The following is a 26,275-nucleotide window of genomic DNA, read 5'->3' on the forward strand; positions in this document are numbered from 1 at the left end:
TTATTAAGAGGATAAAGCCGAAATGTGGCTGGGGGTTCTTTGTCTAAGCCAGCATGACAGGACTGGTTGGAAGGGGCTGAGGGGGTGGGCAAGGCCTGTGGTGCTGGCAGTGCTGGGGGACTGGCCGGGCTCCTGAGCTAGGATTCAAACCTGGTGCCACAAGAGGGGGCTGGGATCAGCCAGCAGAAACCCCTGATCTGTGCTGCTTCCGTGGGTGGTGTGAGTGACATCGAGTGCCTGTACCTGCAGCTGGTAGAGTTGTTTCTACCCCACGGATTGTGGTGCTCTCAATGTGCTGTGGAAATCCTGAAGCAATTACTGGATGTGCTTGGAATGTAGAGGATAAATCTTGACTGGTTTCTTAAAATGTTTCAGGAGTGTGAACTTGCATTGCTGTAATTACACAGCCAGACAGTTTTCCCATGCAAAGGAATGGCTTTTATTGTTTAAAGAGAAAATTCCCTGCAGGACAATACAGCTCACACAAGTGGAGTTCAGCAGTACCCTTGCTTCTGCCTCTAGTGTTCAGTCCTCTCCTGCATCTTGCAGTAAAAAGTTAAAATAAGTTAAGGAACAAACTCACTTCCACACAAGTCTGCACACACTCCATCAGTGACTGTGGTGTTGTCTGAAAGACTAGACTGTTCCCTTGTCAAGCCTGTTGGAGTTGTAAACCAGGGGAGGCTGCCAGCGCTGTTCAGGATGGAGCCCACTCCAAAATACACAGGGCAGTGTGTACTGTGCATGCTAAAATGCACAGAGGAAAGTAGAATTTGAACAGAAATGATGTTCTGCCTCGGTATAGCTTTGTGCTTAATGTGAACTCTTAACTGAGATCGTGAATTCTCAGAGAAAGATCAATACCTTTATGTGAACTGTAACTACTGCAGGCTGCTTGGTTTTGGCGAGTTGTGAAAGGAAGTGAAGACCAGCCTGCTTTGCTGAAGCTCTTGTCTTGGCATCTTCAGGGCACGTTGGGGTTCACTTGAGCGGCTCATTGGCTTCCGGGATGCGATTTCACTGTGTTGTGCAAAAAAAGACCGGAACAAAAACAAGAGCATTTGCCTGGATGCTCAGCAGCATGTAGCTGCCTTGGCCTGAGACGAAGGTGATGAGCCAGTCTAGGATCACATGTAAATGTGCTCCAGTAACAGGACCTGTTATCAGAAGATGCTGGCCTCAGCAGGTGACTGTTGTGTGATGACCGTGGCTTTGAGACCAGGAAATAACCACCACTCGCTCGTCTCCTGCTCGTCGCAGGTTATCGCTGCTCTGGGGCTGTATCTCAGACCCGCTGGGGCAGGGTTTGGAGTGCTGTGGTGTGGTTTGTCCTGATGTACTCAGCCCAAGAGCATGACTGTGCTCTGCAGTGCTGTAAGGGGGGGTATGCAGTCCCCGTGCCCTCGGAAAGGGCGGCCAGGGTTTTAATAAAGGCTGGTAACTGTCTCGCTCAGACGCAGTGACAGGGAGGGACCCCAGGCACTGAGCAAGTGCTTGCCCCTGGAAACTCAAGTTTCCTAATTGCTTCTCCTTTTACAGGTCAGACACTGCTTTTACAGTAACGGGGAAGCGCTGATTGTGTTCAAAACCAAGCTGTCAGCTTGATGGTACGAGTAACAGGACCTGGCTAGGAATATATCTGTGAGAGCTTCTGGTTTAGATGCGAAGGGCTTCTGTTCCAGCTGATACTTATTTTCAGGGCACCATTCGCCTCTCAAACCTGGAGTCTCATAGCATCCTCAGGCACTTCCTCAATGCCCTCTGCTTGAGCTAGAGCACAGCACTTGGAAGAGCAAGGGATCTTGGTGAGTTGCTCCAGTAGTTCTCTTCCTTGCTATCGAGATTCACTTTATTCCTGGTCTGAAGGTATCTAGCTTCAATGAGTAAATATTAAATGTCTTTTCCTTGAACAAATGCTACGTGAGCAACTGGGTCTGCTCTAGACCTGTTGCTTTCTTGTACCTAATACCAATACTACTGTTTTGAAAGTGTCTTGCGATACTATTCCTACAGTAGAATTTCTCCTGCGTTATTCTATGTTGTTTTTCTTCTTTTTTTTTCCATTTTTTCCCAATCCACGCTGCGATACAGTGCTGCAGGCTGAGGAGAAAAGCTCTTCTGTCCTGCTTGCTTCCGTGTCTGCCCCGCTTGAGCAATCCCTGCTTAAGCTGCAGGATGGAGATGCAGGCAGCTCAGAAGACACTTTCCTAGAGCCCAAAACTTGCCATGATGGAACAAGAGCGTTTGAGACTTTGCAGTGACTCCAAACATCAGCGTGCTGTCCCATCCAGCTACCCCACACTCCTCAGCTCTGTCTCCTTCCCTAGCTGCTGGCATAAGCCACATGGTACCCAGGGCTCTTTACGTGCTGGCTGCTGCCAAGGCCACAGAGCTGGCACGGGACCTGGAGCTCGGGGAGCGTGGAAGGATGATAGTGCAGCATGAGACACCCACGGTTGCCTCAGGGAGGTCCTCATCCTCGGCCCACTCGTTGAGATCAGGATTGTAACACTGCACACATTTCTGATACTTCTTCCCGCTCTCATTCCAGCCACCCACCAGGCACAAGCGCCCCTCCAGCAGAGCCACCCCGGCCGTGCTGACCCCCGTGGGCAGGGGTGCCACGTAACTCCACTGCCCTGTGAGTGGGCTGTAGCACTCCACGGGCATCACGTCTACCCGCTCGCCCTGGGGACCCAGCTGGCTCCCACCCAGCACATACGCTCGGTCGGCCACGGTGGCTGCGCAGTGCCAGCCCCGGGGGGTGCTGAGCCTTGCCTGCTCCCTCCAGGTGTCGGTACTGGGCTCGTAGCAGCACACGGTGCGGGAATAGGCATGGCTGATGTAGCCGCCGGTGACCAGGAGCTTGCCATCGATGACGGTGGTGGCGTGGCAGCAGCGGGGCGTCTCCAGGCTTGCCTTGCTCTGCCAGCTGTTGGTAGTGGGGATGTAGCACTCGACAGATTCCAGTACACCCTCAGCGTTGCGCCCTCCGACAGCGTAGAGGAGCCCGTTGCAGGTGCTCAGGCTGAAGTGTGTCCTCCTGTGCTGCATGCTGGCCAGGTGCAGCCAGGTGTTGAAGCGCGGGTCGTACCTGGGGGACGAAGGACAGATCTGTCTGTCCAGGACTAGCATCAGAGCCACGGGGAGAAGTAGGGCCTGGCAGACATCTGCTTTCAGAGGAGACAACTTGTGCTCTGGAAGAGCCTGTCTGTCTTCTCCAGCAGTAAAAAAGCATCTGGACAGGCAGTACAGATGGAGACGACGGCACTGCACAGGACTGGACCCTACCTGTGACTGCTGGGGTTGTTGCCACTCTAACCCTTGGGATGGCCCAGCATTGCTCCTGCTACCACAAGCTCCGGCCTGGCTTGGAAATGGCGAGTGCTACCGATCGGAGGTGTCCCCGAGCACTGTCACTGTCCCCTCTGTTGGGTCTTGGCAGGTAGAAGAGGACCTAGGGGCAGGTCTTCCCTGCCCACCCTGCCAGGCCAAAGCCAGGCATGTGATAAGAAGCCAGCTCCTTGTGTGCCCACAAGATGGCAGAGGGAACCGGAACTGCTGTGTCCCCAGAGCGATGCCCCAGGGACTAAGGCCAGGCTGGGAAAGGTGGATAAGCTACTGGCCAGAAATAGAAAGACCTGCCAGTGGGCCGCTGAAACCTCACTTGGTGCAGGAGAAAGAGCTCAATGACGGATCCTGACTGAGGGGTGGTGAGCTGGGGCTGCAAAGGGCTGGCCTCGAGCAGTGCCAGCAATGTTGCATGTGGAGCCTCAGGTCGCTGAGCCAAACCGTGGGCAGAGCCACCGGGAAGTTCAGGTTTAGGTTGCAAACAAAATACTGCATGTCTGGTTGCCATGGTTACTCCTCCTTTCTTTGAATAGTAATCCCTTGGCGATCCAGTGACAGGTTTATGGGGATTTAGGAAACAAACCTTGTCATTCAAATGATGAAGAGATAAAGGGAGGTGGAGAGAAGAAAGCCTAAAGGGCAACAGGAATCCTACAGACAGTAAATCTACCTTAAAATGAATCCATACAAACCAGAGACCGTGTCGAGGCTGGCACTGGCTGGAGGAACAGCCAGCGGGCGAAAAGGGGAGCTCCCCAGAGTAACAAAATGGGTTACTTCTAAATAACAAGGGCTCCCATTTCTCCAGGAGCCTCGAAGCTTCAAAGAGGCCCTGCCTTGCCCTTCTCCTGCACCAGTGCTGCGCGCTGCCGGAGCACGTGGGCAGCACAGCCAGCCCGGGTGCCAAAGTCCCCAAGGGAAGCCCAGGCCAGGGTCACACAGACCAAATCCCTGGAATTTCCAGGTCTTCTGTCTCACAGTCTAGCACCCTGCGCTGGGCCTCGCTGGCAGCGTTATCCCAGAGGCCAGACCTACCTCCTGGTTACTGATAGCAAAGAGGAACCTTTCTGACGTGCTTGTCCCTAACCCCATGGGGGATGCTGGGGCACAGGCAGACACGGCACAGCTCTGAACCCCTGCCCAGGGTCTGCGTGGCCAGGTGGAGCCCATTTTACCTGCTCAGGCTGCTGACGGCATGCTTGGCCTGGTTCCTGGCATCATTTTGGTCTTCGCCACCCGCGACGTAGATGAATCCATCCATCACGACCACGCACTGGTTAAAACTTTTTGCTGGCATCTCCGTCAGCTTGTTCCAGTTTCCCTCTGCGTCCCTGTAGCTGATCTCCCTGCTAAGAGCCTTCTCGGTCAAAGCTGGTCGACCCCCAACTGTGACAAGCACCCTCTGGCCTCCCCGAATCCTGGTTCTCCAAGACTGAAGGCTGTTTTGCTGGTGGGGGAGCAGGTGGTAATTCATAGCATCCACGAGGAGCTTGTGGCACTGCGGATCTTGCATCATGCGTGGCACAGGTTGCACATGGTTGACCAAGTCTGGAGCTGAGATTGTGCCGAATCGAATGTTGCTCAGGAGGTCAGCAGCATATCGAACCCGTTTCGGGTCAAACTCCAGCCACTTGACAGCGATCTGGAAGGCTGCAACCTCGCTGGGTATCTGCAGGCCATCATCCATCAGGAGCTCATTGATCTGATCAAAGGGGAGTTTCATGAACTGGTCGGTCTTGGAGAACTCCAGGAAGTTTTCCCGGATGAATTTCCGGGTGGCGTCTTTTACCTGGTTGAGGCCGTAGGTGGCCGAGATGTTGGCGATGTACACACAGTTCTCCACGGCCATCTCCCGAACGAGGAAGTCGCTGCACATGTTCAGCAGTGCCGGCACCTGCAGCTGGGTGGCCGCGGCGATGGTACTGCCGATGGTGTACAGCGAGAGGCTCAGCTTCCCCATGTAGGCGTAGGTGATGACGGTGGTCAGGCCCAGTGGGGAGACGTCGTGGAGCTCCACCCGGTGCAGCTGAGGGTCTCTCTGCAGCAGGCGGTGGAAGTACTCGCTGCAGGAAGCCAGGATGAGTTTATGCACCTCAAAGGACTTCGTTTTGGTGGCAATGGTGAGATCACAGAGGAACCGCTTCTGGCGCATCTGGTTCATCCCCTCCAAAAGGCTGGCTCCGTGGTCCGGCACTTCAACCTCCGTGGCTGTGCAGTTGAAGCCATTGGAGCCGCTGTCATACAAACCATTCAAGTGATTAAGGTGTTCGACATCTAGCAAAGCATCTTCCACCATCGCTGGGGTGATGGATGCATCCTCTTTATCCACCTTGGGCTTCCTGGGGGTTCTCCTTTTGGGTGCCATCTTGGCAGGACTGGAACGGGACCTGGTGAGAAAGGAGAGGTGAGGAGCCTTGTAGCAGGGGTACAGGTGTCCTTCTGCTCTTTAAGACTTTCAGTTAAGGAAAGGAAAAACTCCCACTGACTCATACACTCTTTGGGTCAGGCCAAGGGAAGGATGGAAACTGCCTCCCAAGCCCTGTACCCCCCGAGCTGCATTAAAGGCATCAAGGGCCATGACTGCAAGAGGGGATCCTCAACTCTCAACCAGTACCAGCACCTTCGCTGTGTTGAAAAAGGACTGGGGATTTTGGGTGGTTGCCTTGGGAAACTGGGAGCACCCACTGGTTCCTGGGGTGTGGGGCTGTGCTCGGCCCCGCTGACAGCTCTGCTGTCTGGGGTGACACAGACTCCAGGCAGAACGAGGGGGTGATCGCAGGGTGTGTTTCACCTGACTCAAGTGCATGTCAGATGGGGTGAATCAAGTCCCAGCAGCTCTGACAGAGGTTCCCACACAGCAGCGAGGTAAGACGAAGCCCAGCATTGCAGGACCGCATAGAAAAGGGTGTTCATTCCCTCCCCCAAGGCCCTTGGGCATGGTGAGGCACTGCTGGGTAACCAGTGGGGCCGGCTGCCCCTTGGGGTGACCAGTTCAGAGTGCAGGTGAAAGGGAAAAAAAAATCATCAACAACAACAATCCAGCTTTTGAATGTTCCCAAATTCCAGCTTGAAACTCCAGTCTGAAACTCGGCAGTGACGTCAGCTCCTCTGAGGGAGCTCAGAGCAGCCAATGTATGAGGGAACAGAAATAGCTGTTACTGCGCTGTCTCACATGTCTGGGTACTGTTTATTACGCTTGGCCATAAAGATCAGGTTTCTTGGAACTGAGTAATCAGCTCCTATTTAGCCCTGGGCAAAGAAGAAGGGGGGCATTATGAGACTTCGGCAAAAATATGGAGAAGGGAAAAGTTTAGTAAAAGGCCCTTCCAGGAAAGAGGATTCAGGGCTGAGTCAGAGAGGGAGAGCAGCAGTGCCGGCCCGGCCAAGCTCAGCTGGCTGGGGTGGGCAGAGGGAGCAGGGACAACAGAGACGCCCGCAGACCCTGCTCCCTCCTAGCTTTGCACAGAAGCCAAGAGGGTTCAGGAGAAAAGTCCCAGGCACTTGAGCCATCCCTGGTATTGCGGTGTTTCACGGGGCTACCCCAATTTACACCACTGAAGGCTCATCTATCGCAGTGTCATATCCTGGACGTCAGTCCTTCTGAAACTGGGACGCAAATGCCGCTCTCTCTGTGTGTTTGGATATGAAACTGTTTCTGACACCCAGCTCAGGATTGGGAAAAGGAACTAGGATTTACCCTTTCAGAGCAACAACACTCTGACGTTTCCAAACATGCATTTTGTTCAGACTATCCATTCCCCAGGAAAATTTGCAGTTTCAGGTTTTCAGCTGGATTTGAAGTGACAACATAGGTTAAATACTGGAATTTCCCAGGAAATGAAAATGTTTTTCCAGGCCTTCTCTCCAGATCCCTCAAGGGATGAGACCTGTATCTCTCCGAGATACAGTACTGCAAAAACCTCCTTGCTGCCGAACAAACCCAAAGAGAAGCAGGACTTGTGCTGGAGGGAGGTGGCCGTCCTGCCGCCCTCGCGCTGAGACTGGTCCCAGCAGGACGGGTGCCAGGTTGAGGTCTGCAACCTGCCGGGGCAGGAGGGTTTGGCCTTGTGAAATAAGAGACCTGGGTGTCAGCTCCCACCGGGCTGCGTTGAGGATCTGCCTGATCCCTTCTGCTCCCCAGACTGCCTTCATTTTGGCCTTTTTTTACAGAAACAAGCACAGTGTCTGCAGCAAGCCACTGTTTCTGTCCATAAAACTGCTCACCCCCCTTTCAGGGGTTCCAGACCCCGTTTTAGAGAGGAGACACTAGCGCTCAGCAGCTCCTGTGGGCCTGGTATAGAGCCCAGCATCACAGTTGGGCAAGCTGATCTCCGAAGGCCTTCTTAACTCCTTCTGGAAAGCCCAGCAATGCAGCTGGCTTTCTCCATCCCCTCTCCACCCCACTCAGGAGTCAAGGGGGGAAGTTGTTCTGGGATAAAACAGAGGTCTTCTAACTGCATTACACTTCATACAAGTACAATGGAGCCACGGGAAGTTTTGGGCTCATATTAATGTCCGTGGGATCCTGCCTGTCCCCTTTGGGCACCTTTGACAGACTCCAATTTGAAGCATGTGTTCATGTTATTGCAGCGTCTGGCTGCAGGAGGGCAGAGCAACCTTTACTACCTGCAGCTGATTTAAAATGGGACATCATTGCTGCTTCTGATTGAAATACCACTGTAGTGACTTGAAAGGGATATTTTTCCTACAGATTAATCCTGGCTGCTGGATTAATCTGGGGAGCTGGAATGGTTTGAAGAGATTCCAAAGGGCCCAGACAGAAAGGACGGAAGACAGGGCTTTTTTCTAGCTGTTTAAACTTCTCTTAAAAGACAGTAGTTGTCCTCGTATCCTTTCAGTGCTGCTAATCTCAGCCCTGCACCATATTACTGAGCTAACAGCAAAGCAGGACCTACGCTGGGTGATACTGTGTCTTCAGAAAGTTATGGCAGGCTTATTTTCTTTAATATCTAACCAGAGTCCCTCTCCTTTACCTGCTGGTGTCCCCAGCCCTGGGTTCAAGCAGGGTCTGAGTCACAGCAAGCACTGAGCTGGCCTGGAAGACTACCTGGACACTGCAGCTCTGGGCACCATATCGCTGCCAATAATTCCTCCAGCCCCATTTTAGAAAACAACAAAGCCTTTCCCCATGCCATTATTTCCATTATTCAGCAGTTCCCATGCCCCACGCGAGGTCTCTGCAAATCCTGCTAGGTAAGCCCCGGTTCCCTGTGACTCATCTATAGGCTGGGTCTGCTCCTTACCTTGCTGTTAAGACCGGTTAGTCCAAGGGGAAGCTCTGACCAGCACAGGGCTCTGCAGGTTGAGAGGCAGAGACCCTCAACTTTCCCCCCACAACATCCTCCTCCCTCCTCTCCCCTCCCAGGCAGCTGACTGCTCTTATCACTTCTACACTTACAGCAGGCTTTTGGGGTGATGTGAGGACAGCCGCCCTCAGCCGAGTCCCGAGAGACATGGAAAGTGCTGGATTAAGGTAGCGCTGCTCCAGCCAAGGGCATTGTCACAGCCAGTGATGGGTGAAGGCCGTAAACCAAAGGCCAGGCATGATTACCTGGCCACTGCCAAGGCAGAGGCAACAAGGAGGCAGCCAAAGGCCTGGCTCCACTCCAGAGGGGTTCACCAGGGCATTTGGGGATGAGCTGGGGAAACATCGCCCTCCTGATGCCTTCCCCACTCTCCTGAGTGAGCGGAGGGGATGGCAGCTCCAAGCCCCCGGCCTGAGGAGTCCCCAGCCTGGTCAGCTGCGGCCCTGATCCATTTGCCTTTGGCCACGAATGAATCTAAAAACCTACTTTCCACTCACTCCTAACAGCCGTGGTGGAGCTGTTGGCCGTTGGGAGGCAACAGGAATAGGTATGAAGGGACATTTCTCTCAGGAAAGGCTGTCCTGACCACTGTGGGGCCGGAGATGGCACCACTGCCCCAGTGAGCGGCGGCCATGGCAGCCTCGGTCCCCTCAGCAGCGCCCTGCCAGCACTCAAGATGGCGCTGCCCGCCGCCGCTGCCAGGCCCCAAGGCACCCGCCGAACTCTGCCCGCACCCGCCATGGCCGCCACCGGCCGGGGCAACGGCTGCGCCGCTTCCGTTTCCTGCCCTCAGCCAAGATGGCGGCGGCGGCGGGGAAGCGCCGTGTGGCCAGCGGGCGGTGAAGCCGCTTCCGCCGCCGCGGCCTCTCCAGCAGTAAAAATGGCGGAGTCGGTGCTGGAAGTTGTGGGCAAGCTGCAGTCGCGGCTGGCGGGCAGCTCAGAGCCCAAGAAGGTGACGGGGGCGGCGGCGCGGCCGGGGCTCTCCCTCCCCGGCGGGGGCGGCGCGGCGGAGCCGGGGGTCGGGAGGCTCTAGGCCACCCCGCGGGGGGCACGGGGAGCGGGGGGGGCCGGGCCGGGCCGGGCCTGCCCTCCGCCAGGTCGTCCCCCCCCCTCCCCCGCCGAAGTTTCCTGCTCGGCCGGGGCCGCGGTCCGTGGGGCGAGGCGGGCGGCCCGCCGCCTCCGAGCCGCGGCAGCGGGGCAGGCCCCGGGGGGGTTGTTCCCGGTGGGAACCCCCCGCGCTGCTGCCAGCTTGGGGTAGGCTCGCAGGCCCCGGCTGCCCCACGGGAGGCCCGCTGCGGTGCGCCGGGGTCCTTGTGCGGGGTTCCCCCGTGGCATGTCGATGGGGTGCGGTTTGAGAGGCAAGCGGGCAACGGGAGAACTTGCCGGAAGAGTCTTGCCCTGGTGACGTGTTCATGGTGGAAGAGCCGCGGTCCCCGGCGTGAGCCCGGGCGGGAGGCGGCAGGGAGGCACGGCCCTGCCGAGGGACTGGGGAAGGCCAGGACCGTGGCAAGGCCACCACGATCGCCGGGGAGTTGGGGTCAGGGCAAGAAGCTGCCGAGTTTTAACTCGGCCCCTGGCGTGGGTTCCCCCTCTGGCCTTGGGGAAGTTGCTTGACGCCTCTCGCCCATCTCCACGAGGGAATGTGTCCGCTGCCGAAATCTGCTGCCTGTAGCAGCTGTCGCGGAGCGGCTGCCGGGCCCGCGCTGCCCTGATCTGCGCCTGTGCTCGAATCTGCTTGGTGACATTCGGCTGTGTCTGTTGCTGACAGCAACTCTCCTGCTGGGCACCAGGGTTCTGAGCTGTTTTTTTTTTTTTTCAACTGAAATTTGAAATTAGGGCTGAGCTCAGGTGTGGGTCTGCCGCATACTGTTATCCCATTCTCTAGGATGTCATATTTTATGGAGGGAGCATCTGTTTTGACTATTTACAGGTGTTTGATTCACGTTTCACTTAATTCAGGTGAAAGACAAGGCGGTGAGGGCTGTGCAGCCAGTCTGCACTCGGTTAATTTTGTTTAACTGAAGCAAACACCTGCAGAACTACTTGCTTTCCAAGACCTCCCACCACCCATGAAGAAGGATGGATACTGAAGTGCTCGAGTGCTGACCCTTTGAAATGGAGGCCCCTATACCCAGCTCCAGTCTAGCTGGGGGGCAAAGCGATGGGGGGGGTCTGGTTCCTTTTCTCACCCTCTCAGCCAAGACCAGAGCAGGGTTTAACCGGTGGGGCCCCGAATGCAGCTGAGGGACTGCTGAGGAGTAAATTCCAGGGAGTCTTGGGCTCTGTGGTGCTGAGAGCACATGCAAGACTTCAAATATTGGCTCAGCATGCTGTGCACAGAGAATTAGTGCTCCCGTTTCTTGACCCTTGTGTCAGCGTGGGGCAATAACTGCTTGTCTGTGTTTCTTGGGCATTGGAAGTCTTTGGGCACTATTTGCACAGGCTGACTCTTTCTCCAGTAACCTTGCGGTGTTAAGCTGTTTCTTTCTCTGTTGATCCTATGCAGTTTTGCAAGGAGAGGGAAAGGTGGTAAGCATTTGCAAGCTGTTACTAGCTAGGATAGTGACTTTAAACCTTTTCCCTTCCCCAGCAGAAAGGTCCCATTAACTATACTCTATTTCTGATATCTTTTCAACTATATCCTTGGAAGTGTTTCTAGGCTTGAATTTAGTTGCCATCGCATTATCTTGATAGATTGTGTATCTTCTGAGCACCTTCCTATCTCAGAAAAATGGCTTTCGGCTCTTCTGCTATAACCATTTCCACTACGGTTCTGTAGCAGCTGCAGCTTTACCCTGTCAGCAGGACAAATCCATGGCACCTCTGGGTGCTACCCACACGTTACACCATTTCTTTGGTTTTCTTGCCTTGTCCTTTTGAAACATTTTATCAGTAATGTGAAAGAATAATATTTGCTCAGTATCGTGTACAACTCTGTATTGCCTTGCTGAAAGGTGTTAAGTATTAATATTGGTTTTGGGTGAAAATTAGGCTGCTGGCACAGAACTGTGTGAGTGAAACTTTGGACGCTGCTGTAATGGTTTGGAAACGGTCTTTTTTTTTTCCAGCAGAGAAGATACAAACTCTGCTGCAGGAGTGTTTCTCTTCTGGGAGAAGAAAGAGGGTAAGGGGAACACAAACAAGAGAACATCTTCGCTGAGAGGAGGAGGCCAGGCTGTGCTGTAGTAATTTGATATTAACGTGTGGCGTTAGCATTGTAATGGCCTGGCTGACTTCTTTTAGAAAAAGAAAACAATCCGCCCATATTCAACAAAACTTTATTGGAGCTGGAACTAAGCGAAGTTTTTATGGTTTGTGTCTTGTGGCTGATTGACTGAAACTCTACCCTGTGCTGGAGTGTTTTAGAAGAGCTTTCTCGTAGGTATTTCATCTGGTGTCTAGCAAGATACAAGCCTTGTGTTTTCTGTCTTCTACCTGGCTGCCTTTTTCTCATAGGACTTGTAGGATCTCAGTTATTTCCGAGTTGAGCTGCCAGATTTAAGTCTGCTTGGCTGATTTCAGCTGAAGGCAATGGGGTGTACTGCATCAGCTTGTTTCCATAGGAAATACAGATTAGCGCAAGTTCTTAAGCCTCACTGCATCAGAGCTGTCTCACTTGGTGCGTCTCATGCACATGGACCTGTGGTCCACACAGGTTGCAAGCGAGGTGAGGTTTTGCTGTGCTGTACAAACACAGCTCCCAAATATATCCCTACTCGGATATTGCCAGGCTGCGTGCCACTTGGATGGCGTCAATAAGCTCAGGTTTTGATATCTTAGATTGTCAGATAAGTGCATTACTGATGACGCAGGTAACAAAAATGCCTCGTTTCCTGACAGCGTCATTTTGAGATTTTTTTTTTTATTACTTGACTGGGAAGTCTGCTGAACTCAAACTGTGTTAACATTTCTAACGAACGTGCAGGTGTAAAAGCTTCATACAGTGACACTTAGGCAAAAGTATGTGTATGGTGGCCTCTCAGAAAGCCAGCTCTTGCGTGGGTTTTTTTTTCTGTTTGTTTGGTTGGTTTTTTTTTTTAAGATGTGTGGAGGTTTCCAACCATTGACTGCAGTGGGTGTGGAATAAGCCAGTTCCCTGTGAGATGTGTTCTGGATCAAATGTGTGGGTCCCCTGGTCTCAAACCACACTTCCCCTGGCTATACAAAATCCAGAGATGAGCCCCACTGAGAATAGCACTTTTCGTCTTGGAATTCAGCCCTGAAGGCAACAAGTAACTAAAGAGCAAAAAGAGCTGTGGAAGATGCTACAGTGGGGTGTAGCTAGAAAATAATTGGGAGGCTTTAAGGATACCATAACAAGTTTTCCCTTGGTTCTTACTCTCACGGTGGGATTTTGTAAGCTCTGAAACAACCTCTCTAGGAAGGTAACTGGCTTACAGAGATGCTGTTGTCTTAATATTGTCCCGTTTTACTCTTTTTTCTATTTAGTACAAAATCCATCATCCTTTCCCTCTCTTCCTGTCCCCTTCCAAACAGGGCCTTCGTGCACACTAGTCCAAACCCCTGTGTTACTGATGCCAGAAGGATCTTGGCCTTCCCGGCGGGATCCCGACCCGTGAGCTGTGGCAGGCCTTGCCGCGGCAGTTTGAGGGGTGGCAGCAGAGGTGGGCTGTGTCTCTACCTCTGCTGCTTCTGGTTTGATGGCTTCGATTGCCAGTGAGCTTGTCAAGCAGCAGTGCTGGCAAAGTAACAGCGGTTCTGAAAACTGAAAGGATGTTGGGATTTTTAGCTCAACTGGCTGCTTCCCCCCCCGCCCCCCCATCAGTTGAGGTAGGTGGTGGAGTGTGTTACCTGCCCCAGATCCCATGAATCCCAGGGGAGACTCTGCATTACCATGAGCCCAGAGTTGCAGGGACAGAGGCTTGAAGACCCGGTTAGCTATGGTTACAGCACAGCTAGAACTATTGCATCCCCCTCAGCACCCCAGCTCAGGAGTGCTGAAACACACTGTTACTGTTGGTATCAGTGTCTCACTCTTCTAAAACAAACAAGAAAACCTAAACCTTCAGTCATGGCAATGAAGTCCTAAATATAATGGAGATGGGGCAGTGGTTTCTGGTGAACAGAAACTATCCTGTGGTTCTGCTTAAGCTAGATGAACCCTTATCTCTGTGTCGAGGAGTATTTTCTCTCTGAATGTAACAGCACTCTTCAAACAGGTTAAAAGAACTTATTTCCTTCAAAAGGAAGGAAACCTCTAAACCTCTTTGATCCTTGCACGGTGGAAGTGGGGGTGATTGGAGTAGCTTAGGCTGACAGTGCTAATTTGAGCATGAGCACAATGCTTTAAAGAGAAGATCTTCTGGATCAGGGACAGCCCTTTGTATGGCATATAGCACAGCAGTGCTGAGCAAAGCCTGGGCTGTATAGGGGCTATAATAATGGGAACGCTGATGAGGCTGGTCTGTGGCTATAGCTGAGCTGTGGGAAATAATGTGAGGGGCAGCGGTGCTGTCAGATGTGTGTTGCCATGTACTGTAACTAAAAAGTTGGTAGACAACTCGGTGAAGCGGTGTCCCAAACCACCTGGATGGCAGAGGTACAAGTACGTCCCCTTCACCTGCAGCCCCTCGCCGGGGTGCAAGTCGGAGAGGGCTCCTCTTCCCTCCCTGGCCCGCGGAGCAGCTGTACGTGCTGGCAGGGCCTCGCTTGGCAGTGTGTGCGTGGAGGAGAACAACATTTTTCACTGGTGTATGGCGAAGGGAAGGGAAAAGAGTGGGGTGAGAGGCAGTGGTCGTGGAAGGGAACAGTTGTCTTTTTAGCACAGACTATAGCTGAGAGGAGAGAGACTGTCAGCAGCACTGACGGTGGAGGGTCTGCAGGGGAGATATGGGTTCCCTCTTAGATCTTTAAGAGCATCTAGAAATCTTCCTTCCCTCAGTGTCTAGCTTGCAAAACTTCAGAAAGGACTCTTCCCCCCCCCCCCCCCCCCCCAACAAGTGATGTGATTCTCAGCACCACCTTCTGAGAGTCACAAGCTTCCGAGTCCTTTCTTCCACTTGCTGTGCAACAGAGTTGTGTGTCTCTGTTCCTGATGCTTTAAGCCAAAGATAAGTTGCAGTCCTGTGTGAAGAAAGCATTAATATTTGAGTGCGTTTTAAGATTCTCACATGGGCCCTCATAGGCAAAGAGGTGATAATTTCTTAACACTTGGCCCTGGTGTTCAGCTTCTCGGGAGCTTGATTTGGAGCAGGACAGCAGCTGTCTGCCACTTGGATCTTTCTAACAAGCTCTCATGCAGTGCAGAATTTTCTTCCTTTCTAATCACGGTATCTGGTTCAGTATGACAAGTCTGAACACTTTCCTTCTTGTCTCTGCAGCTGCTGAAAAGTCTGAAGAGGCTGTCTGAGTTGCCCATCACAGTTGACATTCTTGTGGTAAGAGCTGTGAAATCTCTCACACTTTCATCGTGTCTGTCAAGTCACAGGATAACTGTTTGCCACAGAAATGTTGCTTTCCCTGGAATGGGGCATATTGCCTCGGCCACCTGCTACAGCCTGGTGTCACAGGCACGATTGTGATGAGGTTCTAGAGATTCCAGGCACGGGGAAGGAGCGTGTCAGAGCAACTGAGAAGCCATAGAGGACAGTTTGTCATCCTCAGTTCTTCCAAAAGCTTAACACTTGACTGGGATATGAGAGTCGGAGCAGTTCCTAACGATAACAGAATAATCATGAAATTAGGAAGTGCTAATCCTTAAAATTATTAGTGACTTCTGGCTTCCAACTTACCTACAGTCATGGTAAATACTAACTTGGTTTATTAATACAGATAACTAATGTTTGACAAAGGCAGAGTTAAGTCGTCTTTGATTTACAGAACGGTAGTAAGTGATATAATGGCCGCTGAAAACATAATATATTATATGTGATATCTTTGCCGTTAGATTAAGGAAGTTTATTTCTACCTAGCAGCGATAGGTAGCGGGTTAACTTTATTCACTTTGTAAGAAGTTTAGCAGAGGTGAGAATGCTGACTGCTTTGCTAAGATGAATTCATGTCTTGGCTCTCTCGTGAAGGAGACGGGTGTTGGGAAGACTGTGAACAGTTTACGGAAACACGAGTTTGTAGGAGACTTTGCGAAGAATCTCGTAGCCAGGTGGAAGAAGCTAGTGCCGGTGTCCCAAGAGGCAGACAGGTAAGTGAACCTGTTCAGTTATCTTGACGGGTAAGCTTTGTTATATTTTTGCAGTAGAGATCATAAACTTCTCTGACCAAGGTAACAAGTTTTTCCAGAGCCTTCACTTTTTAACACAAGTGTGCTAACTCTGCAGGGGGTTTTTGCCTTGTTTTGGCATAAACTTCCTGCCTGCGCTAGCCGCGGACCATTGGGTAGCTGACGGCTGCAGTTCTGCGTGAAAGTAGGGACCGATTTTCAAGAATTTGCGGTTTGATGAAGAGATTAACAGTAGAGGCCAGAAAAGTGCCTTTAGTAAAGCAAGAGATGCAATCTGCTTTCTTCCCATTTTATCATGCTAAAGAGAAGAAGTTCTAGGCCCAAGTAAAGGAAGTGACTTGTTTTGAAAGAAGGCTTTTATGTGCAAAAATCCTATGGAAACTGAAAGTTAACGCTAGCAAGCGTGTTGTAGTAACAAAGCTGTGTTGAACCCAGCAAGGAGATCATTTAGATGTGGGTGATAAAGACCCAGTTATTCCTGGTAATTTCGATGGCTGTGGTATCCCCATGCTTAACTGGGGGACATGTTTCCTGTAGGCACCACGCAGCCAGGAGTGTGTAGGCATGGAGAAGTCTCTGTACGCATCTGTCTCCGCTTCCCAGTGAACTGTGAAGTCTCTAGTCCTAATAAAAATGCTTAATCAATTCCTGCGTGAGAAATGCAGTTTCTAAATCCCTGAATGTTGCTGTGCCTGAGAAAATTAGTGGTATTCCTGCCACAAAACTACAAAATACCACCTCAGTCTTCTGTAAGAGAGGTTCCCGTCCACATGGTCCATGGAGAGTGGCTCTTTTCATTCATATTGAGAAGTTTTAATCTAACTATTTTGTTTTCTTATCCCTTCAGAAATAACCTAGATTCTGAAGACCGTGACTATGAGAGAAGCAGCTCAAGCAAAAGACATCAAGAACCCTCCCTCAGAGAGGATGAGGAACCTGACCAGGAGTATTCAGAACCCTTCCAGCCGTCTTGCAGCCAGTCCTATAGCCCAGATCATAGGGAAAAGAAGTCCAAAAGGTATCCTAGGCCTGAGAGAGCCCATGAGACTTATGGCTATAGCAGCCACGAGGGGAAGGGTTGGGGCAGGTCTTCCCCAGTGCTCTCTTCAGATCAGGAGTACTCGGACTATGGACAAGCTGTGTCACCTGAGCCAAGTGAAAGCCCTCAGGATATGTACACAGACCCTTATGCCTCTGAGGAGCAGGAAGAACCAACAGTATTTCATCGGAAGGCCAGTAAAGGCCACAGCTTTCAGGAGAAGCTGGGGGGAGGCCGGGAGAGGAACCCTGGTGAGTTCTACGACAAAGGGAATGTGAGTCGAAGCAAAGAGCACAAGTCTTCTCACAAGAAGCAGCGACTTGATGGCAGAGGGGAGGACAGGACCTCTGCCTTCAGCCCAGAAAGATTGCACAAGACATCTTTTAAGGAGCAGCTCCGAGAAGCCCCAATGGCAGGGGGCAGCAAGGAGAAGCAGAGGATGTCAGATGGCACCAAGAAGGAGAAGAACCGAGAAAGCGGCACCTCCAGAAAGGAGAAGTTGCATATGTTGCCACACTTGGAAGAGTCTTTGGACAACCACGTTAAGAAGCCAAAACATCGGGACTCTGAAAAAAGCAAATTGGAGAAGCCCAAGCTGAGCCTGGAGACCTCTAACACAGAGCGGGAGAAACGGAAAGCTGAGAGTGACTCATCAAATAGGATTAAAGAAAAGGGGATTTCTGGGAGCTTAAAATCTTCAGAGGGGAAGCGCAAAGTCTCCGATGTGGACAAAAAATCGATGGGCTTTTCCTCAAATTTTGGGGAGGGGGAAGTGGAGGATGAATTTGAACAACCTACAATGTCCTTTGAGTCGTACCTCAGCTATGACCAGCCCCAGAAAAAGAAAAAGAAAGCGGTCAAACCCTCTGTGTCAGCTGGGGAGAAGGACCGAGGGCACAGCAAACAGAACGGATCCAAAGCCAGTACCAACAGCTCAAGCTCGAGTCGGAAAAGTCCAAGCCACAAGCGAACAAGTGAGAAAAAGGCAGAGAAGAAACTACCAGAGCCTCCTAAACCAAACAGGGTAAGGTTTTGAAGATCTGAAAGTGAACAAAGAAGGTGGGATCAGCTGCTCTCGGTCCTCTGCCATCTGAGGCTTATTAGTTTTCCCCTTGGAGGTGCTGGGCTGTGTTCTGCATCGGGTTGTGCTTGCGCTGTCTCATTGGTATCTAGGTCTGTGACTCCTGGTTCCTGCTGGGAGACACCATGTGTTTCATATGCCCTATGCCGCAGGCATCCCCTTGTGCTGTTAGGATGGAGCTCTGCTGGAAAAGTGGGTGAAGAAGGACGGGGGGGGAAGAAATGCAGTAGACAAAACCCTCTTTATTCAAAAATGGGGAGAGTAAGAGGGAAACACGTTCAGCTAAATAACTGTATGAAAACATATTGGACGTGATACATTTGTTAAGCATGCAGAATATCTTTAGATGCGAGTCAGCTTAGAATCCTGCCTCATATGGAGTGCATCTCCACCTGCTAGCAAGGTTCCCATGTTTCTCCTCTCAAATATTTATGCTTCTCTAAAATTGACCTTTTTTTTATCTTTATCAGTACTGCAGTCTTGTTAACTAAATCTGTTGCTCTCCAGAAATGGGAGAGAAATGGGAGAACTGGTGTTACAATGCAGCTTATTCTAGAAGACAGACCTCCTTTTGTGAAAGCGTGAAAAATGAGCAGTGTTTCTATATATATTCATTACCACATGGGTGCCAGGGTTGTGTATATAAATAAGGGCCTAATGTGTAAAACCTTGACTGCTTCATCTTTTTACTCAACTTGAAAGACTTTGCTCTTCAAAAAGTGTTTTTACCTTTTAAAATCCTGCTTTGCCATTCATTCTAGTAAGTGCCTCATATCAAAGTTTTAGATTTCCCCCAGTTTGTGAGGTTCCCCCCTCCACTACTGCGGAGTTTTTTGCGGGGGGGAGAAGAGACAGAACAGGTAAATGAGTGTTTGAGATCAAGGAAATGTTTCTGCCAGCTTTCTCTTCTGTTTTTTCTCTAGTTCTTTGCATTGTTAATCTGACTCGGGTTCTTGCCTGAGGCCTTTAGCACTGAACCTAGCAGGTTAAAGATGTGGATGGCTCTTACTGGAGGGTGCTGAGGGATTCAGATCCTGAATTTTGCCTTCTTTGTATTGACAGCCTAGACAAAGCCACAGTAATGTGGCAGAAGTGCAGGCTCCCTCTGAGGCTATTTCCTGGTGCAAGCTGATCAGCATTGAATGTCTTATTCAGAATATCAAACAAAATGCTGTTTGTACACTGGCAGGATGTAACATTCTCCTTATTCTAGTCTTACTTGCATGTACGTGTCCTTTCCTTCCAGATACTTTTAGATGTGGTACCAACATTACCAGACATCCCACTGCCGCCGATTCAGGCCAACTACCGCCCTCTTCCTTCGATTGAGTCCATTACCTGCTCCCAGACAAAAAGGAAAGGTATGTTGGGCAGAAAAATAGGTCTGAAATGGGCTGCAGCCATTGTTTGTGGGAGGAAGTGGATGCTGGCTGGGTTGAAGTCTTTCTGTTGGGGTCTGGTGTCCTGCCTCTGATGGCCAGAGCCCGGGTTTCAGAAAAAGGTGGCTTCTTTTCCACGTTCTCTAGCAGAAATGAGGAAGGTCCTTTGCCGACCCTTCTTGGGGCCCGGGCTTTGGACTTGCCCTTCCTGAACTAGGTTACAGGTATCTTAGAGAAGACTTGGCCCTTTCGGTTGCTTCTGGGTGACTCTGGTTTGTCTCCTGTGCCATTCATCAGGGTGGGCTCTTTTCTCTGTTCCCTTCTTACTCCAAGTCTTTCTCTTTACAGCAGTGTCCTCGCCAGTTGAAGAGAGCGAAGCGGGTTTTACGGGCCGCCGGTTGAATTCAAAGATGCAAGTGTATTCGGGCTCTAAAACTGCCTACCTCCCAAAGATGATGTCTCTGTATCAACAATGCATCAGAGTCCTCAGTAACAACATTGACTGTAAGTACCTTTCCTCATCTGTCTTAAAGTCATGTTGCCATGCAGATAATACTGAAGTCTTGGTAACTTGTTCGTATATATCCCAGAAGCATCTGGCTTGGAGCATGTGAACAGTTAGTTGCCCCTTGTCACAAGGCAAGCTAACTAATATGGGACAGACCTCACCGAAAGCTCAGGTGCTGCAGGAATCGGCAGCCAGCATGCTTTCAGGGAGTGCTAAAGCACTGGAAACAGTGGTAAAGAAAGCCTTGCGCAGGCACTTAACTTGGAGATATTGGTGCCTGATGACCCACTAGAGCTATTGCACCTACAGTTCCTTTCTCCTTCCCCTCGTATTGTGTAGTGGCGTGCAGCACTGCTGGTTTTTCCACTGCATTTCAAGGTGTCAAGCCCTTTACGTGGCAAGGAAGGAGCAGGATAAATACTCTGTGCATCTTGCTTCTCTCTAGCAATCTATGAAGTGGGTGGTGTCCCTTTCTCAGTGCTGGAGCCGGTATTGGAGAGATGCACCCCAGAGCAGCTGTATCGCATTGAGGAATGTAATCATGTGAGTGCCTTGGCCTGGGGAAGGGATGGTGACATGTGGGAGTGATGTTTTGTCCTCATCTGCAATAGCAGAATAGTAAAGAACAACGCTCTTTATAACAAGAGGTGGCTTTTTGCTAGTCCCGAGTTCCTGGATTTGCCATCCGCCCATCTCTTGCTGCAAGGCCCCTAAGCTGTCTTGTCCTCTGTGGTATTCCAGTTGACGCTGGCGCTAGCTGGTGCTGAGGGAGAGGGCAGTGAAGGTGTCAGGAGGGATCCCAGCTTACACGTGGGTTTGTTTCAGGTCCTCATTGAGGATACGGATCAACTGTGGCACAATCACTGTCTCCGAGACTTCAAGAACGAGAAGCCAGAAGAGTTTGAGTCCTGGCGGGAGATGTACCTTCGACTTCATGACGCACGAGAGCAGCGGCTGCTCATGTTAGCACGGAACATTGGCTCAGCTCATGCCAACAAACCCAAAGGTAAAGTAGGGCTGAATGATCAGACAGGGGTCTGGAAATGCTGCCTAGGGGATGTCTTTGTTGGGGGAAGGTCTTTCGGAGTGGCTGGTTTAAATCTAGTCCAATTTAGGAGTTGCTTAACTCTGTTATTTGTGGTGGCCTTTGCTTAATGGCTTAGCAGGCTCTAGATTTCATCCATAGTGTTGCTGATGCAGACTAGACAGAGCAATATTTTATAGCAAGAACATGCGGGGCTGCAGAAGCACCTCCTGTTCTGCTAGAGTGGCTTCTCCATGCTGGGGCTGAAGAATGTCGAGGTGGAGGGAAGCACTCCTGCTCTTTTGGTGAACATAATGAGAACTACTGACCTGATCAGTCTGATTTCTCACAGCCCATGTTGTGACTGCAAGAGGTTCAGACCTTAGGGAGGAGGCTATCGCCTGAGCTTTGAAATGGATGGACTGGGGAGAGGTGGTTGGAGCTTGCTGTAATAAGACAAGCCCTGAGGAACCTCCTTTATAATAAGCTGGATCTAAGCAATGCTCCCCTCTGGCCTCCTACAGGTAGAGTGGCCAAAATGGCGTTTGTGAACTCTGCAGCCAAGCCCCCTCGGGATGTACGAAGGAGACAAGAGAAGTTTGGAACTGGAGGACCTCTTCTGCCAGAGAAGACCAAGTGAGTGTTTCTCGGTAGCGCTTGCTGTTCAGGGCCTTTTCCTGTGGGCTCCTGCCAGCTTCCCCCTGGAGCTCTGCATCCTGGCGGGAAAGGATACTGGGTGTCCGGGAGGTCCTTTTGCAGTGAAACTTGTAACTGTAATAGCTTCTTTCTTGCTGGGAAGTGCGGAGATCCTGGTCACCGCTGGTTCCATGCGGTATCAGCCATGCCGCTGTTAACAAATGTGGCTTGTGTCTGAAGAATTGCATCAAACCACAGTGACTCCTTTACTGAAATGTCTGTCCCGTCTCTCTTTCAGAATAAAACCAGTCCTGTACACATCTAGCAAAAGCCACACTCGTGTGAGTGAGGAGCAGTCCTACGATGGGCCCAGCACCAGCAGTGCCCATTCTGTCCCATCTTCAGGTAGCACCTTCTCCTCCTATGACCCCAGGAAACCACCAGTGAAGAGTAAGTACAAACTGCAGAACATCCGTGTGGTCTCCTAGAGCTCCTCCTTTACAAACGCACGAATCTGCTGCTTCTGCTGTAAGAGAAATCCAGGCTGTGCAGGAGGGTTGATGTTGGTGGCCTCTCTCCTCTCCCTAAGGGGAGAGTAAAGGCTGTTCAAACTTCTTGCACAAGAAGAAGCATAGGGAAACATCCGATTCGCCTGCCTGCTCAGTGCTGACTGTATCAGCCTGTCCTAATGGTACTAGTGAGGCAGAAACCCTGCCTTTTCCCTCCTGCTGTCCTTCTGTGTCTGTCCAGCTGTTTGGAACCATGAAATTGTAGTGCAGCTCCCTTGGGAAGGAAGCAGGGAGAGTTTAACCAGAGATCTGTGTTCTTGCAGTGCAGAAAGCAGAGTGGGGGCTCTCCTCAGTCTGTGACCTGAAAATACGATAGGCCATGATCAGAGAGCGCACACTTACACCTGCCTTGCATCTGCTTTGCCAGGGCTGCAGCTCTGAATTTCTCTCTGCCCTCCTAGTCTGTGACTGCTGCGTTAATGTGTGGGGTTTTTGTTTGATTTGTTTTTTGTTGTTTTTTTTTCTTTCTCTGTTGCAGAAATTGCACCCATGATGGCAAAGACTATCAAAGCTTTCAAAAACAGGTTCTCTCGGAGATAAGTTTGCAGTGCAGATCTGGGACTTTCCTTCTCGAGGGGGAGTGGCACTGAAGGGGGAGAAGGTACCCAAAGAGCCCTTGTCTTTGAACTCTTTGGAGGCTGCAGCTGCTGGGAGAAGCTTTGATCTGCACAAGATGACAGCACAGTATTTTATCTTTTATTCTGGTCCCTTTCTCAGTGTCAAGTCCCCCTCTTTTCCCCCTACCCTTAACATCCTGTTTCTGGCTTTGTCATCCATCAAAAGAAGGGTGTACAGAATCTCCCGACATGAGAAAATGTGAAGTCTTGGCACCTGCTGAGAGTGGAAGATCCAGAGACTATTTACTATTTAACCTCTTAATAAATTATAAAATGGTTTTAATTAATATTTTGCCCCTCTATCCCGCTGGTATTATTTATGTTGCTCCCAGTAGTCTTCCCCCTCCCAATCCAGTACAAGGGCCAGCCTCTCTGTGACTCGAGCTGGCAGGAATCCATCTGTCTGAGTGGACACTGGGTGTCACGGGAGTCTTTCCTCGTGATCTGGTACCTGCTGGGCCCAAAGTCCCACCTGGACTCTCTGGGACAGGTAGGACCAGTGGCCCATCGATCCTTTGGCAAGCGCATCAAGTCCTGAGGCTTTGCTCTCTACTTGTGTATGTTAATAAAATCTTAGCTCTCGACCTTCTCTCTGCTGTTACTGTAGATCTTGTACAGATGCTTACGTTGTTGTGCAGGGATGCTAAGAGCCATTGGGGACTTCTTCTCTGCTGCTGTTGTCTTCTGCTGGCTACTGGGAATAAAACTACAAGGGGTTTTGGGAGAAATTTTACTGTGCACCAAGTCAGATTTTAACTTTTTTGTTTTTGTTTGTGGTTTTGTTTTTTTTTTTTTTTGAGAGAGAGAGATAGGGCACTTTGCCTCTGGAATTGAAAACAGTTTTTAAATATCAATGAAGGCATCGGTTTGCCTCTTTTTTTAGCGGAAAGAAGGAATACTTTTATCTTGTTTTCTGTGTGGAATTGGGAAGGATTTATTTCCAGTTTCGAAGCTGGTGCTTAAATCCTGTCTTTTCCCTATATGTTTTGCTCTGCCCCCTCTTTGGAAAAAGCAAGGATTTTAGTCTTTGGACCTGAAACCACTTGGCTGGGGTTGGAGGGGAGTGAATAACGGGATGTGGTTTGTTTTTAATGCGTGCATACTTCATAGCAGGACTTCAGAAAGCTCGGCTGTACTCGGTGTCTGAGGAACTGGAGCTCTGGAAGGAAAAAGTGTGTGATGTGGCCTGGTGGACCCAGGGGCTGGTGGAAGTGTGAGGAAGTGCCCTGGAGCACAGCTCCTCTGGGGAGGTCGGGAGCCCGAGTGCTGCATGAGGTGTGTGATTTCAGGTGGACTTGCTGAGGCCGCAGCAGAGAGCGGGGAGCTGAACACAACTAGGCACTCGCTATTAAATGTGAAGCCTTATCGTGGTGAACGCTTACTGCCCATGGGTTACGTCTGCCTCGAAAGCAAACTTACCCAGAGGATGGAGCTGGTTAGACCCAGGTCATGTGGCAAGGGAGACAGCCTCTCTGTTAGCACTCGGAGGTCTGACTGGATCGGAAAGGGGAGAGATTCTCCTGTTCCAAGCCATATTTGCTGCCCTAGGACTTTGCTGTCTAGGTGGAAAAGGTGCTGGTAGTGGATGCTGTTGTTGGTGGCAGCTTTTGAGAAACTGCTGCTGGCTGGCTGTGGCTGCCAAATCCCGAACCAGTGGAGTTGTCTGTGCGCACTGACCAGGGGAAACCTTGCTGTGAAGAGCCCTCCCTGGAGGGCTCTAGAAAAATCCCTGTATGCTTCTGGTTTCTGTTAGTTTCTTTCTTTCTTTTTCTCTTTTTTTTTTTTTTTTTTTTTAATTTTAAACCATTCTGAACACCTGTCTCTTGTTTATTTGGTCTGTTCTTTTCTTAATTTGAAGGTCTTGGAAAAATGTTCTCAGACTCTCATGTGCTGTAAGTCTGTTACAGTCCCAGATGCTTTAATGTTACTGTGCAGCATTTCAGTGTGTGTTGTGCTGTAAAATAATGGCTCCTTACTCTTGCATTTTTGCTGTATTTAATTTTGCTGTATTTTTAATTGGGTAACAATATATTATCTTCTGCTGACCGTTGTGCTACCATTTATTTCTCCTCTGTACTTGGGGTAGGGGCAGAGGGGAGGGAAGCGGAGTCTGACATCGTGTTCAGGCCCCAGTGGAGCCTTGAGCAAAGGATCTGGGTGAGGCCCGAGAACGATCTTGGGCGCTGCTAAACTGCCACTTGATTAATATTACAGCTAGATAGTCGGATGTGGGTATTGCCTAAAGCATTGCTGTTACGGGGTGATGTACCTTCCCTCTCAGAGCAGCCTCTTTTGCTCTAGGCTTTGCCAACTGTGTCTGTGTTTTAGCTTAGCTGGATTGCAGGGAGAGGGGGTACAGAGAGGATCAGACGTGACGCTGTGTCTGAATTGACTCCGCTCTGTGCTGAGCGGGTCCCACTGGTACAGGGACCGATGCCAACCGCTCTCCCTTCCCGCTCCTTCCTTTTGCTCAGACACTAAAACCGCACGGCTGGAAGAGGTGGGCACCAGCCCTCGGCTGGGAAGAGAGGAGGGTTACTTCCACGAGACACAAACTAAGCAAAGCCTAGGGTAAAAGCGCTTGCTCCGTTCCCAGTCTCTCGGTGCCCGGGCTGTGACACTCGTGCAATTTTTCTGTGCTACACTACACACGAAGGAACTGAGCAGAGCTGCCTCTTCCCCCTTCGCCGCCCCGCTGGTGGTGGGATGAGTAACGTGGGCAGGAGGGGGAGTGACTTTGACTTGCATTTGTATTTTGGTCCTTGACTGTGTATATACAATTTTCTATGTTCCTTTTTTGTGGTAACTAAGATGAATATTTTAATTAGATAAGTTATATGAAAAGAGGAAAAATCATGTCTCAATAAAAGCCAAACACTGGACCCTGTCTGCTTGTTCCTTTCTGTCTCTGAGCCATGAACGTTAAATACGCCGTTAGCAAAACTAGGTCTCCGTGGCCCCTAGCGGGGCTCCGGCTCGGCGGTCCCGGCGGGGCGGGGGGGGGGGGGGGGCTCCCGTTCCCCCTCCCGGCTGGAACAAGCCCCAAGCTTAAACCCCAGGAGCTCTTCTTCCCCCAGCGCCCGGCGCAGCCCCGCCTTCCCCGGGGTCCGTCCGAGGCCGGGCTGGGGCCGAGCCGCCTCCCCGGGCCGAGCCGCCTCCCCGGGCCGAGCCGCCTCCCGCTGCTCGGTCCGCCGGGGGCCCGAGCGCCGGCAGCGCCGAGCGCCGCCCCCTGGCGCGCGGGCGGGGCGGCAGCGCGCAGGCGCGGCGGGCGGGGCGCGGCGGCAGCCATGGCGCACGGTCACGGTCACGGCTGCCGCTGCTGCTGCGGGGAGGCGGCGGCCGACGGGGACCGGGGCGCGGCCTGGGGGCTCTACCTGCGTATCGACCGGCAGCGGCTGCAGTGCCTCAACGAGCGCCGCGAGGGCAGCGGCGCGCTCGTCTTCCGCGCTTGGGAGGAGCGCGGCGACCGCGCCCAGGTGGGGCCCGGGCCGGGCCGGGGCCCGCAGCGGCGCCGCTGCCTGAGGAGAGCCGGGCGGCGGGAGGGGA

At 51.4% G+C, this 26,275-nt stretch overlaps 3 protein-coding genes across 6 annotated transcripts in view; 2 read left to right on the forward strand and 1 right to left on the reverse strand.

Annotated features, from left to right (window-relative positions):
• The window catches only part of LOC143169792 (kelch-like protein 31), a 26,399-nt gene continuing 124 nt past the window's right edge, over positions 1-26,275 (reverse strand). Inside the window, exons 1-3 of one of the 2 annotated variants that reach the window (XM_076357422.1) lie at positions 6,143-6,181; positions 4,527-5,738; positions 1-3,094 (exon numbers count right to left, since the gene is read on the reverse strand). In XM_076357422.1, coding sequence (XP_076213537.1) covers positions 2,362-3,094; positions 4,527-5,716 — 1,923 coding nt within the window. In that variant the 5' untranslated portion in view covers positions 5,717-5,738; positions 6,143-6,181 and the 3' untranslated portion in view covers positions 1-2,361. Of the gene's footprint in view, positions 3,095-4,526; positions 5,739-6,142; positions 6,182-26,275 lie in introns of those variants that run through there. The other variant, XM_076357423.1, reaches the window with a different exon arrangement.
• Positions 9,507-25,608, forward strand: ELOA (elongin A). 3 transcript variants are annotated; one of them, XM_076357418.1, is made up of 11 exons: positions 9,507-9,630; positions 15,020-15,076; positions 15,719-15,837; positions 16,724-17,939; positions 19,243-19,357; positions 19,724-19,879; positions 20,329-20,426; positions 20,709-20,889; positions 21,432-21,543; positions 21,842-21,993; positions 22,591-25,608. In XM_076357418.1, the coding sequence occupies exons 1-11, from the start codon at positions 9,559-9,561 to the stop codon at positions 22,650-22,652; spliced, it is 2,340 nt and encodes a 779-aa protein (XP_076213533.1). In that variant the 5' UTR covers positions 9,507-9,558; the 3' UTR covers positions 22,653-25,608. The 3 variants fall into 3 exon arrangements, with proteins under 3 accessions (XP_076213533.1, XP_076213535.1, XP_076213536.1); XM_076357420.1 differs by having other exon boundaries at positions 19,727-19,879; XM_076357421.1 differs by having other exon boundaries at positions 15,722-15,837.
• The window catches only part of PITHD1 (PITH domain containing 1), a 3,021-nt gene continuing 2,762 nt past the window's right edge, over positions 26,017-26,275 (forward strand). Inside the window, exon 1 of the mRNA XM_076357424.1 lies at positions 26,017-26,205. Within this exon, the coding sequence (XP_076213539.1) occupies positions 26,017-26,205 (189 nt within the window). The remainder of the gene's footprint in view (positions 26,206-26,275) is intronic.

This window comes from Aptenodytes patagonicus, chromosome 21, assembly GCF_965638725.1.
Source record: "Aptenodytes patagonicus chromosome 21, bAptPat1.pri.cur, whole genome shotgun sequence".
In the NCBI taxonomy this organism is placed as follows: Eukaryota; Metazoa; Chordata; class Aves; order Sphenisciformes; family Spheniscidae; genus Aptenodytes; species Aptenodytes patagonicus.